Below are 17,500 nucleotides of genomic sequence, written 5' to 3' on the forward strand. Positions count from 1 at the left end.
GGAAAAATGGCACACGCACATGGCACACGTGCGTATGAGCAGTCAGAAGTTATTCCTAATTGCAGTCAGCTTTGCTGTTGTTGTTGAACAAGCAAGCCCTGCCCCAAGGTGTTTGATTGGCTCTCCTCCAGCTTACCTTTCAAACATTATGAGTGAGGTGCCCTTGAGTAAGGCTTTTAACCCCAACCGCTTCAGTGGAGCTGCTCAGCAGCCAACAGATCAGGCTGTGGTTGTACTGGTCAGCTTCCAGGTGTGCATGTGTGTGTGAATTAGGGATGTAGGTACTACCGGTACTACCCCCGAACCGCGGTACTATTGCTGTAGAACAGGTTCTATACTAAGATTTAAAAAGACCCGGTACTTTTCCGACCGCTGCTATGACTGATAATGGTCAATATGAGCCTGTCTCTTTAAGAAATGCGCTGGAGTGAGTGACGTCATATCCACATGTCAAGCGGTGAGGAAAAGAGTTTGAGGAAAAAAAGCAGCTGAGCACTGAGCAGACCCGCGCACATTAAAAGCAAACTAGCAAAGTAGGCTATGGCTAAACACAAAGCCTCTCCCAGCCCAGTTAGTAGCAGCAGCCAGCCGATCTACTATGAATCACCTCATTCAATGGAAAGGAATTGCTTCAAAATGTCCCCATTCGATGGGGTGGAGTAGATCGGGTGCAGCAGCTGTGCCCTTTCACAGTTTACATCTAACGTTATGTAGGCTACTTTCACGCATACTTCAGTCAGGGTTATCGACAGTCCATATTATTGCCTCTGCACGTTTCCCGACGCTACAGTGAGAAAATGCGCTCGTTAACTAACGTTACAGCGGACTCCGCTGTACTAACGTTACAGCGGACTCCGCTGTACTAACGTTTACAGCGGACTCCGCAGTAACGTTAGTTAACGAGCGCTCACTGTAGCGTCGGGAAACGTGCAGAGGCAATAATATGGACTGTCGATAACCCTGACTGAAGTATGCGTGAAAGTAGCCTACATAACGTTAGATGTAAACTGTGAGTAATACTGCCTGAATGCCCCACCCATGACAAGAAGTGCTAAACTGGAAGTTGAGATTACTGAGTATAAACAATTTAGAGACATCAGCCCTGCAGAGGATCCCCTGGCATGGTGGAAGCAACACCAGACAGACCTGCCCATCTTAGCTCAGTTTGCTAGACAATATCTCTGTATTCCAGCATCAAGCTGTGCATCTGAACGTGTTTTCAGTACTTCTGGGAATATCTGCAGTCCAACAAGATCTAGACTGACCGAGGAACATGTTGACACCCTCGTTTTCTTGGCTAGGAACCTGAAGAAGACATTGGGATGGGAGGGACTGAGTGAGTAAACTGAGAGTCAGCCAAACAGTGAGTCTGTCTACCACCCATAGGAGAACTAGGGTTTAGACTGAGTAGGCTGGGGGACAGAATGGGAATATGAAGCCAGTTATGCTGCTTGTTGAAGAAAAAAAGATTTGAGTTTCTGCTGCTATAGTGTTTTATTATATTATTATTTATTTTATTTATTTTACTTATTCCCATTTCCCACTGTTCAAAAGATTTGTGTTATGTTACTGAGTGTGTACTTATTTGACAAGTAAAAGTTAGACAGAATTTAAATGCCACCAATTATTTATTTATTGTTGTTATTGGTGTTTCTCTGAGTTTTTGCTGCTATAGGCTAGTGTTTTATGGTCATTTTATTTTCACTGGCATTACTTTATTTTACTTACCGGTATTCTCACTGCTCAAAAGGTTTGTTTTGTTCAGCATTTAAATGCCACACCAATTTATTGGTGTAATTGTTCCCAAACTCTTAAAATAAAGCCAAATCTTGACATTGGACAGTTTCACTTTTTTTTTACAAAAAGTATCGAAAAGTATCGAAAAGTATCGAAATACAAATTGGTACCGGCACCGAAACAGAAATTTAGTACCGCTACAACCCTAGTGTGAATGTGAACAGGGCGTTCCTGAAAAAGAGAGCACTGCTCTCAGTGAGACTTCCCCTGTATAAATAAAGGTTAAAAAAAAAATATATGAAATAAAACAAGGTGTTTGATTGGCTCTCCTCCTGCTTACCTTTCAAACATTATGAAACAAAACAAGGTGTTTGATTGGCTCTCCTCCTGCTTACCTTTCAAACATTATGAAACAAAACAAGGTGTTTGATCAGCTCTCCTCCTCCTTACCTTTCAAACATTATGAAACAAAACAAGGTGTTTGATTGGCTCTCCTCCTGCTTACCTTTCAAACATTATGAAACAAAACAAGGTGTTTGATAGGCTCTCCTCCTGCTTACCTTTCAAACATTATGAAACAAAACAAGGTGTTTGATAGGCTCTCCTCCTGCTTACCTTTCAAACATTATGAAACAAAACAAGGTGTTTGATAGGCTCTCCTCCTGCTTACCTTTCAAACGTTATGAAACAAAACAAGGTGTTTGATTGGCTCTCCTCCTGCTTACCTTTCAAACATTATGAAACAAAACAAGGTGTTTGATCGGCTCTCCTCCGGCTTACCTTTCAAACATTATGAAACAAAACAACGTGTTTGATTGGCTCTCCTCCGACTTACCTTTCAAACATTATGAAACAAAACAGTTGGTTTTAAGGCAGCTCTGTGAAACAATGCAATTACTGCTAATGCAGCTGTGTCCAACAATCACAACACCTTATCTCAACCTGAAACTTCAGATAGACACAATCTAAGCGGGCAGCTCCTGAGCTATTTACAACTTTTTGAAGGGAGGAAAAAACAAAAACAAGGACACAAATTGATTGAACTGGAAAGTCAGGAAGTTGAAGATGGAGGAAAAAAACTGAAAAGCAATCAAAAGTGGATTATAATAGGGCACACACACGCACACACACACACACACGCACACGCACACGCACACACACACACACACACACACATACGTTCAATGTGTACACACACAGATGCATCATAGTTGATTACTGCTCAATCCCTGTTGTGTGAAGATGCAGACTGAGTGCTCAGAGGAGAAGCGTGAGAGCGCAGACGGGGGAATGTTTGACAGACAGAATCCTTGAGGTTCTATTCACTCTCAAGGCAGTTCTTGAGAAAGCCCCAAGGCTTTGAAAGCCTCAAGGTTGCCAGACTGACGCTACAGTGGGCTGTGATCATGTGATTGACGGAAATGGCTGTTCTAAATTGTATAACGAATGTGAGGTGATGGGATCGTGATCATGGTAAAGAGACCAGACAGCGTTTGATCTTCCACTGAGAGCTTATCTCCTCAAGTCATATAATTTACTTACTGTAGGAGGCAAATCTATCCACTCACATCAGACCTGCCCATACTGACGCAAACACAGGAGACATACAGAGACCCAGACACACACACACACACACATGGAGAGAGAGAGGAGTTGGGGAGGAGAGAGAGAGAGAGACAGATTGTACATCTGCTCATTTGTGTGCAAGTGTTTGAGTGCATCTGTGTATGCATATGTGATGACTGATTACCATAGCTGTCATTATCCCCTCTAATCAGACATAGCCATATGTATCAAACTGCAACATTGTAACTGCCTTGTTCAACACCAGAAGTAATATAAAGCATTTTGACTTGTCAGTTCTAGTGGCATTAGTCTAGTGTCTGTGTGTGTGTGTGTGTGTGTGTGTGTGTGTGTATGTGTGTGTGTGTGTGTGTTAAATGTTTGTGAGAGTGTCTGTGTGTGTGCGCATGTGATTTTTATCCATATTATAGTGCATTTTTGACTTCCTGTGTGCCGCAGCATATGGGGAGATCCTACCCAACACCATGTTCTGAACAGCAAATCTAAACGGTTTTACTGCAATTTACCGGTGTGGTGGGACTCACAACTGTGTTGTATCATTATGTAAAACTGACATGTACGTATATGAAAATCTTGTGGATTATTACTTTAACATGCTGTTGTTATTGCTGTACGTCAGGAGGGGATAACCTGAGGTTTGTGATCTATCATTTGCCTCAACTGAAACGAGGATTTTAAAGAAAAACCTGACATTGGGCAAAACGCTGAAGTCAAGTATTCATTCAATCATATTTTTTCTTGAATCATTACTAACTTGACTGACATAAATTTTGACAAATCCCTGCCCTTTTTCCATCAACAGCCTTCCCCCTTGTTGACATTTTCAGCAGAGTTGCTATCAAAGCTAATATTGAGGGTTGCATGAGCGTTGGAATATGAAAATCATAAAAAGAAAAAGACAAACTCCAATGGAGCTGCTCTATGCTGTAAGATTCAAACCTTACTGCTCCAGTGCTTTGTTTTTGTGAGAGAGCAGTTCAGGTTCTCATACTTAATGGACTGTCTTAGACCATCTGAATAACACAAGTTAATTCTAAAACTGTTGTAGTTTAAACAAGTTATTGCCCAACTGCCTTATTGATATCCATTGCCGCTTTATTCACCTTATGTTCAGACCTTACAGTGGGCCAAATTCTTCCGGGTCCTGTTAACACTTCCGGCGGTCACGGCGCAAAATAAGAGTTGTTTTTGGAGTGGACAGTGCAGGGGGTAAAATAAAGAACGTAGCGTACTACCTTGAGCTCGGTACACAGCAAGCAAGCGAGTATCCACTGTTAGCCAGGTCAGATAACGTTATCGTCGACAATGACGAGCACTTTCTTGTAAAACATACCTGGACTCCAACAAAGAAAGCTTCAGATAGTTTTCTCTCCTCCGAGTTGCGCTCGAGCCACTAACGTCAATAAGACCCGCAGACGTTAACGTAATTCCCTGGAATGCGAGACTTAACGAGCCAGTTACATGGCGTTGCATTCTTAGACATTGCCGTTTGCTTTTATTTGGTATGTTACATACAATTGGCCAAATTATTAGTTAATTCAGAGTTAGATGATATTGGAGCAGCCAGCCATTTTATTTTATTTTATTTTTAGCGGAAGTTGTGACACGACCACACAACCGGGTCAAATGGGCGTGGCTACATAAGGTGAATAACCTGCTATTTTGGCAAGTGTAATTTTAAATGTATACTATTTGAAAGAGAAGGAAAGAGCGAGCTTGCAGCGATGGAGAGAGAGAGGAAGCACATGGAGAAAAGGAGTGATTGAGGGAGAGATTCAAAGGGAGACTGAGTGAATGATGGTGAAATAAAAATGGACAGAATCATAGAAAACAGTCAAAGACAGAAATTGAGAGTGAATGAGTCGACGGCGTGAGATCGACAGACTTGGAGAGGGCGAGGGAGGGATATAGAATACAAAGATGGCAGGCACAGGCAGATGTGAAGAGTGTGAGAGAGAGAGAGAGAGAGAGAGAGAGAGAGAGAGAGAGAGAGAAGCCGTTTTCACACATGCTTACAGGAAAATTACCTGTAAATCAATATCGGCCATTTCCCGGAATTTCCCTTCACACCTGAGCGCTCACATGTGTGAATATAGTCGTCAAATAGCCTGTATGTTTGGGGGGGGGGGGCTTATTTTGGGGGTCGGCAAAACTCTGATGGTGAAATAAGTTCGCTTGTCACACAATAAATCACACTCGTTTGACTTAAGAGTATGTTGTATCCTTCACATTCGCTCATGGGCTGCAGTGCAGAGTAGTATCCAGGCAGCGTCAAGCCAGCGTAATAAACACAGCCGATTTCCCCCCTCCCCTCTCTGCTCGAGAGAGGCCAGTCCTTCAGTCCTCCGCACTTCGCAGCAGCCCGACACAGGACAGACACAGCGAGAATGGCAGCGTTTTGCCATCCGCCCAACGCTTGTATGTATGTAGAGAAAGCAAATGCACGAAGCGAAATGTGGAAGTAGTTTGCTTTGATGTGCGCGAATGATTAGATGATGCACGCTGGAAGTGAACGTTAAGCAACGTGTGTACACCTCGCCCATAAGAGAAGGACCGGCAAATGACTGGACCCGTTTCACACTTGTGTCCCTTATCGCGGCATACCGCTCTTCTGACTCGAAACTGGTGAAAAGTCCGCGATGACGGGGAACATACCGGAAAACAACTTTCACACTCCAAGGCATTAGACCGCTTTCCGGTCATTTAACGGTAAAAAGAGCATGTGTGAAAACGGCTAGAGAGACAGATGAGAGAGAGAGAGAGAGAGAGAGAGACAGACAGATGAGAGAGAGAGAGAGAGAGAGAGAGAGAGAGAGGAAAGGAAGATGGGCAATAATTGAACAGACTCTTTCTCCAGTGTCGGACGAGGAGACTTGTGTAGATGAGATCGACTCATTTCCAACACATAGACACGACCGCTCCCCCCCCCCGTCTGTACAGCAGCAACAGCAGCCTTGAGATGAAAGCAATCAATAGATTATAAGCAGACATCTGAAGAGTCCAGTCTGCTCCCGGGAGGATCGGCCTTAATTGGTCCAGGCAAACACAGCCACAGGACGACAACAACAATAACAAAGCCTCCTCACGCACACACACAAAACGGCAATTAATAAATCAAAACCCGAATCGCAAATTAAATGTAGGAACAAATATCCCCAGCGCTTTGAACACGCCTCCATTATCCACGGGCCTATTGTTGTGCTGCGTGGGGGTTGCAGAGGCCAGGATTTGCATGTCTTAAATGAGTGACCACGGCATCTGTAAATGAAGCCTGGCTCGGGGGGCGACTGGGGTCGTTTGGTGTTCATTTTGCTTTGTGCGGTTTTGGAGCTTGTTAGAAGTCTGTTCATACACAAATCCAATGTTTAGCTTTCATATCAGGCTGGAGGGTGGCGATCGAAACGTGGAGCAGTGGGACCCAGAATACTTAACCATGGGAACCATCTCTCTAGAGCTGTTGTTATTCACATCAGACGTGTCCGGGGCTTATGGGACTGCTGCTTCTGCGCGCGTGTGTGTGTGTGTGTGTGTGTGTGTGTGTGTGTGCGCACGCGTGCATGTGTGCATGTGTGCGTGTGTGCGCGTGTGCACGTGTGCGTGTGTGTTTGTGCTTGCGTGTGTGTGTGTGTGTGTGCGTGTATGTGTGTGTGTATGCGTGCATGTGTGCATGTGTGCGTGTGTGTGTGCGTGTGCGTGTGCGCGCATGTGTGTGTGTGTGTGTGTGTGTGCGCGTGCGCGCATGTGTGTGCATGTGCGTGTCACCTGTTGTAGTTGAAGAGACGGGAGCCCCACTGAGCATGCTCCCCTCTGGAACCAGCATGGAAGAAGCAGGCGTCTGTGCCGTCGAACTGGTTGAGTCCGTCGGCCGTGTTACTGGAGGCGTGACTGTGGATCACGTCCAGCAGCACACTGATCCCCAGAGAGTGGGCCGTGTCAATCAACCTCTTCACATCTTCTGGGGTTCCAAAACGACTGAGAGACAGGGAAAAAAGTGGGTGTCAGTATGTGTGTATGTGTGTGTGTGTGTGTGTGAGTACAGTGTGTGTGTGTGTGTGTGGGGGGGGGGGGGGGGTTCAAAGTGAATCAAAGTTTCCATCGTTCAGAGTGAAACAGTGAGACAACGCTGACAGCGCTGACTCACACGTAGACAGATTTAGAGTTGAAATCAATTAGGAATTAAATCAGTCACACTCGGGAGGGAGTGTGAGAAAGTAAGACAGAAATAGAAAGAAAGGGAGAGAGAGAGAGAGAGAACTAGAGGGACAGAAAGGGAGAGACCTGGGTTCTCTATCAATAAAGTGTTTGAAGCTTTCTGACTCTATGCAAATATGCAAATTAGGGTTGCTCCGATCACTTTTTCTTTTTCTTTTCACATTTCTGTTTATTGAAGTTTTCAGGGCATAGATGATACAGCACATCAGTATTTCAATTTCACTGCCTGTTATAGGACTGGAAAGACGAGATTAAAAAAAAAAAAAGGTGAAGATATGTGTATACGGTCCTAGGAAAACAGGTTCACTGGAAAAGAAACAAATACCTATACCATACCCTCCCTAACAGCAACAGTACAAAAGTAATCTTCTCACCCTGAGATACTTCCTTTTCCTTATTAACACATTGAATGCCAGCGACGCCATATGGCGTCATTAGAAATTTACCGTAGAGTGCCAGCGACGCCAAATGGCGTCAATAACTCGAAATTGTTTTTTTGACGGGGGGGTGTCGATCTCAGCTAGTCGTTGTGGAAAAGGAAATCGCATCGCATCCGTCCGTATGCAGCTGCTTCATTGAAGCATAACGTAGCTGTGCCCCTGCAGCAGCCAATCTGCTGTCACAATTGAGCACCTCGTGTCCGCTGCAACAGCCCATTCGCATGATCAGCCGTGGAGTTCTCAACTGGAAGCTGGTGACATACACGCGGCTGTAAAAAAGCTGGATCTAGCGGACTTTTCACTGCTGAGCACACGCAGAGCAAACGCACTCACAGCAGAGCCGAGCAGAGCAGAGAGCTACTCCTCCCACAATGGGGGGGGGGGGATGGGGGGGAGGAGGAGGGGGGGAGGTGGGGCACGCAGGACACTACAGCATACAACAGACCCAGGCAGCTGCAGCATTACATCAGAAAATATTAGCAATGAGTCAATGATGTGCTTGAAATGCTTCCTTTCACAAAAGGGTCATTATCTCAGCTCGTAGAAAAAAAGGGCTGTTTTTGCTCAAATCAAGCTATCTTCTCCGGCTCATAACTAAAGAACGGAAAATGGGATCAATAAACTTTTTTTTGCAGGTGATAGAAGAGAGTCTCATCGTTATTTGTGCGTGTTCAGTGTTTACATAGTAATTATTAAAGAAATTATATGACTGTTTTAAAATGCATTGCGGCCTATGTGGCACAGTACAGCACCTTTTGCCCAAGGGCCGTGGCACTCAAAGTGTTAACAAAAACAAAAACAAAACAAAAGTAAAACAATAATTGACATAGTCCGATCCGATCACCCATCAGAAACACAGTGCACAAGTACATGATCAAATATCCATAATCTACACAGCCCACCCACACAAGAGAAAAGAAGAGAAGACAGCACAACAGACAGACATCATCAGGCCCAACACATCACAGAGAAACAGAAATCAGTCCTTTGGGATCTCAGGAAACTGCAAACCCTCCACCACCCTAAAAAATAATCCCCATGTTTTCAAAAATCTAGTTGACGAGCCTCTCATCGTACACCGAATTCTTTCCAATTTAATCAAATAAAGAATATCTCTGATCCATAAGGAATGAGAAGGTGGGCTAACATTAAAATTTCCATTTTAATAGAATTAGGCGCCTTGCTAAAAGCGTCGTATAGGCCACAAAGCCTGCTTGGTATTTTGATAATGATACTGTGGGGGGAGGGACTCCGACCGATCACATTTTTTGCCACCGATCGCCGATCACCTATGAGAAATATCTGCCCAACTGATCATCGACCGATCACCGATTACCGATACAGTATATATATATATAAAAAAATCTTATATATATATATATATATATATATATTTTTTTTTAAGCAGCTATAGCAGTCTATTATAGAACAGTTTCCATTTTACATATAGGTCTACATTTCATGCATCAAATTGAAAGTGCAGCACATTTTCTTTATTTCTACATCAATATTTTATATTGTGTAGGGTAAAGGAAACCGCCAACATGATTTTTTGTGTGTGAGATAATTGGAGCACAAGACTGTGTTGAACTAAATGGCTAGAAGAATGTTCTTTATAGTTCAGTCCAGTTCCCTCAGTTCAGTTTATAAAGGAACAAAAATATTCCACTTAGGGATTTCCATGTTACCAGTTCAATGCAGTTCAGTTCACTCAACAAAAATACTCCATTCCGGGATTTCCCTGTTACACAAGAAAAATAACTTCGACCCAAGGAAACTATTTTATAGATTTATAAGCTAAAGCGGCTAAAGCTACCGGAGCTATTAATGTTACGAGGATACACGCAAATATGGATCAAACGCGGACTTAACAGCATGCAAATGCCTCGGTAGGCGGGAGGACTGGAGGTAACTTCTCTCTGCTGAGTCTGCTCTAATCACCAGCTGATTTGTGTGATTCAAAGACGCAAGGGGTGTGTTGACAGTCTGGTGTTGTGTGTGGAGGTGAGTACACTGACGAAAGCAAAGCGTGTGCTTTACAACACAATGATATAAACGTTAGAGCACAATATGAAAGTTAAACGACAGACATTGAAGACATGAAAATGGGCTGCCTCATGTTTCTCACGTGCAGCATGATCGGCGACTATGCAATCGGCGACAATAAAGTAATATCTGCAATCAGCCGATCGCATATTTGAGGTCAAAATCGTAACCAAATTTAAATATGGTTAAACTTGCTCAGCAATGATCAGATTGATAGAGGTTTGATGTATTTAGTGTTTAGTACTTCACACCATTTATTTTTATTTATTATTTTTTGTGCCTGTATGGATGCCCGACCAACCCGGAGGTAACACGGGAGCTCGAACCTGCGACGCTCGTGTTGGTAGGCAGGGAATCTAGCGCTACACTACCCGGACACCCAGTACTTCACACTGTGACATTAATAAATACCGGACACACAAAACTGCTATGAAGTCACACGTCACACAAAGTTAAGTGTATTTTCATCACTTATTATATGAAGAATAAAGAGTGCAGGGCTAGAAAACATCAAACAATGTGTCTCTGTCCAAATAGTTATGGAGCTCAGTGTATCTAAGATCTACAATTCCGTGGTTTCATTCTGCTTTAAGTGACTCATCTACAAGGACTGCAGCAGCATTTCTATTCTCATCTATTCTGGACAGGCTATTATTGGCACTGACACCACTTGAGAATAAAGAGAAGAGAGCAGAGTAAAGACAGAGAGGAGTTATGCAGTTATACGATCTCATTTCCTGTGACTGCCGTGTCTTGAGGGAAGATCTGTATATTACACATGAAACCATAAATCCACAAGTAAACACAGAACTCATAACCCACACATTCTTCTTATCTCCACATCATGTAAATATTATGGAACTCTTTATAAAACGAGAAAGGCACTCGGAGAGCGGCCAAAGCCAATGTCCCTGTTTTTTTCCTTGGCCGATGCTGCACCCTTCTACCAAGTTTCATGAAAATCGGCCCAGTATAGTTAGGAGGTCATTACCAAGCAAATGCGATATAACACATTCCCCAGGAGGGAAGCTAGGGTGTTGGTTGAGATGTTTGAAGCAAAAAAGGAAAAGAAAAGATTTGTTTTGTTTTGTTTTTTAATAAGCAATCCTCCATATGAGCTTGTCAGCTTACTGTCACATTAGCTGATGTAAAAAACCAGTGTCACCAAGTTTAACTTGAAGTCAAGTTGAAACTTGACCTGAAAAGTTGCCTTTCATCGCAACATGACTGCACTGATTACACAAAAGCAAAACAGAGGACTGGCTTTGTTTTGATTGTGGGGTCCGTCTGGCACGACCAAGCTTCAAGCATGAAGATCCAGCTACGTCACCCTGCGAGATATCTCACCCCCCTTCCTCCATATTCTCATATCCAATCAGCCCATGACGTCTGGGCAAGTATGATGTCAGTTCATCCCCTGAGCCGTAGTATATATAGCCAGGTTATTATGTCACCTTCCTCTTCTGGTGAATCATAGCAGCAGCTTGCATCTCGGGCTGATCGTCTTCACTGGAGCTGTTGTTTGACCCCACCCACCTCCCCAGTGCGCACCACCAACGTCTTGACTCCTACGCCGACGCCCTCCTCTCTCACTAGGCAAAACATGGTGTCTAACTGGGACCAATTAAATTATGTGGAAACATTACTTTGACAATGTGTGTAATACAGGGTTTTATCAACCTTATCATCACCGCTATCGTATATTTGCTATGATAGCCAGCCAGGATCATAATAAACGGAACTTATGTAATGGAAAGGAGAGGGAGAGCTCATGCTATAAAACCACTGATCCTTTTAACCTTTCCTATTTCTGGCAAGTGGCACTGATCAAAGGAAAAGGCCATGTGCTTATGCATTTAAAAAGTAACAGGCAGAGAAAAATTAATATAGACATAGCTATTTACTCATTACCTCTCACTGCTAAGAGCCCACAAGCCCTTTCATAATATGGTTTTCTCCTCACCATCCCTCCCTCCACCGTGCCCTCTATTCCTCCTTTTCTCAGGGAGATGTTTAAAGGACCCCTCTGAAATACCAAGCAGCATACTTAAAGGGGGGGGGGGGACTTCCCTGAGCAGTTTGCCTGTTTCACCATTATGTTCCTATTAGGCTTTGATACAGTTTCCCACACAATCCTCCTCAAACGCCTATCTGACCTCCTTGGCATCACCGGTACAGCTCTCTCTTGGTTTCAATCATACCTCTTAGGGATGCACCGATATGAAAATTTTGGCCGATGCCGATATCCGATATTAACATTGCTGTTATGGCCGATAACCGATATTTACCGATGTCGATATGATCTGTATAAAAACACATTTCTATGATAATACAATTTTGTAGATACTGAAAAACACATGTAAACACTGAATTTGAAAAAGTAATGCATTTCTTTATTTCAAAAACATTTGTAAAAGGCCATAAATCATAGATTTACTGCATTATTTCATTTCGATGTGAAGAATTTGGCTGATACCGATAACCGATATTAACATTGCAACATCGGACCGATACCGATATGTTAAAAAATGACTAACATCGGCCGATACCGATATGATTGCCGATATATCGTGCATCCCTAATACCTCTCCAACAGAACTCAGTTTGTCACCATCAACGGCTCCTCCTCCCCCCCTGCCCCAGTCAACCATGGCGTCCCTCAAGGCTCTGTGCTGGGTCCCATACTCTTTATCACCTACCTGCTCCCCCTCGGCCAGATCATACGTCACCACGGACTCAACTTCCACTGCTACGCTGATGATACTCAGCTCTATCTCAGCACCTCACCATCCACTCAGCTCCCCCCACAGTCTCTGGTCACCTGCCTCCACGCCATAAAAACCTGGATGACAACCAACCTACTCAAACTCAACAGCAGTAAAACTGAGCTCATGGTTGTGGCCCCCAAGCCACTGCTCCGGAAGGTTGGAGATCTCCTCCTCCACGTCGAGGGCTGTTCCATCAAACCATCTCCTCAAGTTCGCAACCTGGGCGTCATCATTGACTCCACCCTTTGCTTCCAGTCCCACATCAAATCCATCACCAAATCCGCCTTCTACCACCTCAAAAACATTTCCTGTCTCCGTCCCTCACTCTCAGACTCCGTGGCAGAAACCCTCATCCATGTATTCATCACCTCCCGGCTCGACTACTGTAATGGAGTCCTGTCCGGGGTTCCAAGCAAAGCCCTGGACAGGCTCCAGTACGTGCAGAACTCAGCTGCCAGGGTTCTCACTCACACCAAGCCCTGGCAGCACATCACCCCCACCCTCATTCACCTCCACTGGCTCCCGGTCAAGTTCCGCATCCTGTACAAACTCCTCCTTCTCACTTACAAATCCCTTCACGCACTTGCCCCCAAATACCTGTCCGACCTCCTTCACCAACACACTCCATCCCGGAACCTGCGGTCTTCAGACGCGGGTCTGCTATCCATCCCCCGTACCAGACTCAAAACCTTTGGGGACAGAGCCTTCAGCGTGGCTGCCCCCACCCTCTGGAACGCTCTCCCTGCCGAAATCCGTAATGCCCCGACCCTGAACAGTTTCAAAACACACCTCAAAACACATCTCTTTTCCATGGCCTTTCCACATTAGTTAGTTCAGTTTAGTTCAACCGTCCCTGTTGTTTGTTTTGTTTGTTTGTTTGTTTTCCTCCCCCTCTCTCCCCTATCTGTATCCCACTTTTGTGAAGCGACCTTGGGTTTTATGAAAGGCGCTATATAAATTAAAGTTATTATTATTATTATTATTAGTCCTTAAAGTCCCTGGAAACCAAAATCCACAAAAACCTTCTAACTATTAAATTGAGGGTCTTATGTGAGTAAGTGTGTGCCTCAGAAAGTAGTTGACATTACTTTCAACCCAAACCCCCAAAAATCGACACTTTTCTACAAGGTCTGGATTTCCATTTCCTCATTGAAGAGAGCGGTGCGCGCGGTGCTAAAATGCAGGATCTTATCACGTCATAAGATTTAATTGAATCACACACACGCATGCACGCGCGCACACACACACACAGTAGCGCAGCGGCAGAGATCTCTTCCTCTCTGTAAACCCTCTCTGTCTGTGCTATGCGCCGAGCAAAGCGCGAACACACACAAACACACACACACACACACACCATCTCTCTTTCCTTCTCTCTCTCTCTCTCCGTTAACAGAGAGAGAGGTCTCCTCCAGCAGGTCTCCTCCGAGAGAGAGAGAGAGAGAGGAGACCTGCTGCAGACGGGACACGCCCACACAGTCCGCGGGAGAAAATACACTCTAAAATCTAATTGATTCTCATGACTTTTGCCATGCCTGTCGAACCTAAATTTATATACTTTGCGACGTTCATCATCGTTCAAATTTGGCTGGTGGCTTATTAACATAGGTTCATGTGATGTGATGAACTCAAAATGCTAAATAATAAAAACATATTTCTGGTTTCCAGGGACTTTAAGACATTTTTTACTCTCATATGATGAACTAGGCTCAACTCATTATTTCCCTTTCTTCTCCTACTCACTCCTTTTTCCTCCTTGCTGTCCTCATCTGCTCCTTTGCTTGCATGTACAGCAGTGGTTCCCAACCTTAGGGTCGCGACCCTAAGTGGGGCCGGTGGAATTCAAATAGTCGTCGTCTACATTTTTTATTTTTTTACACCACACACAATTTAATATTACCGAAGATGATTAGCGTCACTTGCAATTTATTTATTTATTTTAGTCCTGAGTTTAAAGTAATAATCTCTAAGATTTCAGTTTTGTTTTCTTGGGTGAGACCTATGGCGATGAGTGGTAATTGCAGGTGAGATCCAAACAGTGTTGCATTATGTGACATTACTAATGTCACTATATACTGCAAAGGCTTCCATCAATGGACCATAGCCTCAATCAACATTGTGAGTGACTCTTATTTTTATTTGCTTTTATTAAGATGAAAATCTTTGAGATGATTATAACTTTAAATCAGGATTCTGAGATTAAAGTCAGAATTCTCAGACTAAAGTCAGAATTCTCCAGGGGAAAAGAAGCATACTACTATGTGACATCACTGACAATGTCAATGATGATATTATGGATGGTGTACCGGAATTTGAATGTCTCGTGTCCCTAGATTTTTTTTACTTCAAAGTAGGGTCACAAGCCAAAAAAGGTTGGGAACCCCTGATGTACAGTATGGTAGAACCCCTGATGTACAGTATGGTAGAACCCCTGATGTACAGTATGGTAGAACCCCTGATGTACAGTATGGTAGAACCCCTGATGTACAGTATGGTAGAACCCATGATGTACAGTATGGTAGAACCCCTGATGTACAGTATGGTAGAACCCCTGATGTACAGTATGGTAGAACCCCTGATGTACAGTATGGTAGAACCTCTGATGTACAGTATGGTAGGTATAGACGCAGACCAATCCTATATCTTGTCAAACAGGATAAATGATGGCAATAAGGATGCAGATGGTCTGGCGACTGACATATGATAGAGAGATAATACAGTATATACCAGGGGTCACCAACCTTTTTGAGGTCGAGGGCTACCTGAAGGGTAGAGAGTGATGTGGGGGGCTACCTGTTGAAATTTGCTCGATTTACCTTTAAATAATGAGTATTATGCATTTCATCGAGACATACACTCTTTTCTTTCACTGTTGTGAAGAATAACTCTTCCTCCCACTCCTCGTGAAATTGGTAATCTTTTTTCTTTCGCTTTTCTGCCATTGTTCTTGCTTTCCATCATTTAGCTTAGCCAACTGATATAATCATTGGCAGCTGGCAGTCGCACTGTCGCAGAGTGAATGACGTAGTGACGTAACGTAAAACTAAACTTTGACCCCAGCCCAGGCGGATCAAAATAGTGAATCAATAATTAATTATACACGGACAATAAATTATACACGGACAATAAACGTTTTTAAAACGTATGCATTGTTAAACCAATTATTTTCTACATTTGTGTGTTATTGTGGGAAGGGAGGAGAAAAACAAATAAAAAAGAAATTTTTCTGATTATATATTTTTTTGTTTTTTGTTTTGTTTTTCCTTTCTTTCCCCTGTGTCTGAGCCTGTTTGTCTGTTTTGTCTTGTTTGTGTAAAAAAAAATAAAAAAAATCTGAAAGTGGCCTGCGGGCACCACAGCGCCACCCCGCGGGCGACCAGGCGCCCGCGGGCACCGTGTTGGCTACCACTGGTATATACAGTACACAGAGAGTTCCCCAAACTTTTAAGTAGCCAGTCAGATTGAAAAAGTAGCCGGCTCATGTTCGCGGCGTTTGTTCCACTGGTCCTTTTCCCAATTAATAAACAAAACTCAAATGTGTATCCATGAGTGTGACAATTGAAATAATACAAATAAACATTCTTATAAAAGGCCCAATGCTCAATTTAATTATAAATAAAACAATATAAAAAACAAACAGGCAATGTACAGTATATTTTTAAGAACAAAGAAAATAATAATAACTGTTTGTTTCCCATAGGATCTGGAGATTGTGGTGGGTGGGTGAATTGCTAGGAACCCTTTGGCGGGTCCGGGGGGCCATGCCCCCTGTAAGAAAAATGTGTACATTTTAAATTAAAATGCATGAATCTGGTTCACTTTGAGAACAAATTTAAGAGGCTAGATGTATGAAGAAAACACATAAAATTACACAGCCTCTCTTTACTGTGCTGTGGTTTTTACAATGATGAATTTAGCCTTTTAGTCATAAAGATTATTGAAAGATATTCCATATTCCAGACTGAAATGTTATAACAGAAGTGGAGTATTGGCCAGAATGACATGAACATTTGGACACTTATTCAGCGGGTATCTTGTATGTTGCGTTCAGGTGCACTGTAAAGAAAAAAAAAAAAAAAAAAGTGTTTTCTTTTTTTAAATTATCTATAAAATAGCCGGTAGGCCAGAGGCCAGTAGGCGGAAATAGACGGCTGCCGGGGCTTGGGGAACTCCCTGAGTACATAACTAGCGTTAGCTAGCTGTTAACTACGTTAGTTACGTGGGTGTAAAATGCCACTGAATGACCAATTTGATACAACTGTTTACCAGTTCGAGTCATGCTCTTTCCATAAAGCCCTCCAGCTCTGATATCTGTTGGCCGGTTGTTGATATTATAACAAACAAACGTTTTTTTTTAAGGAGATAGGGGGGACTGTCATGGCGGAATACTGCTTCCGGTATTTCCGGTGTGGGGGCAGAAAAAGAGTTGAATCAAGACAAGAGGTGAAGGTGTTTTCTTTTTACAACAGCGCTGCAGTCACGATGCTGCAGTGGAACAAGCTGTTAACCTTCAGTTCTTATCAATGTAAGTTCTTTGGCGCAAATGATGACGTGCGACTATACACAGGTAGAAAAACTGACTGGAGGGACCCTTTAAATATGCGTGTGTGTGTGTGTGTGTGTGTGTGTGTGTGTGTGTGTGTGTGTGTGTGTGTGTGTGTGTGCGTGTGCGCGTGTGTGCGCGTGCAGGTGTGTTTGTGTTCTTTTGGATTAAAC

General features: G+C 43.4%; 1 protein-coding gene across 1 annotated transcript in view; it reads right to left on the reverse strand.

Moving 5' to 3' along the window:
* gbe1a (glucan (1,4-alpha-), branching enzyme 1a) overlaps positions 1-17,500 on the reverse strand; it is a 308,612-nt gene that overhangs the window by 136,587 nt on the left and 154,525 nt on the right. Inside the window, exon 7 of the mRNA XM_083635195.1 lies at positions 7,084-7,293. Within this exon, the coding sequence (XP_083491321.1) occupies positions 7,084-7,293 (210 nt within the window). The remainder of the gene's footprint in view (positions 1-7,083; positions 7,294-17,500) is intronic.

The sequence above is a fragment of the Poromitra crassiceps genome (genome assembly GCF_964638095.1).
Source record: "Poromitra crassiceps genome assembly, chromosome: 1".
Classification (NCBI taxonomy): Eukaryota; Metazoa; Chordata; class Actinopteri; order Beryciformes; family Melamphaidae; genus Poromitra; species Poromitra crassiceps.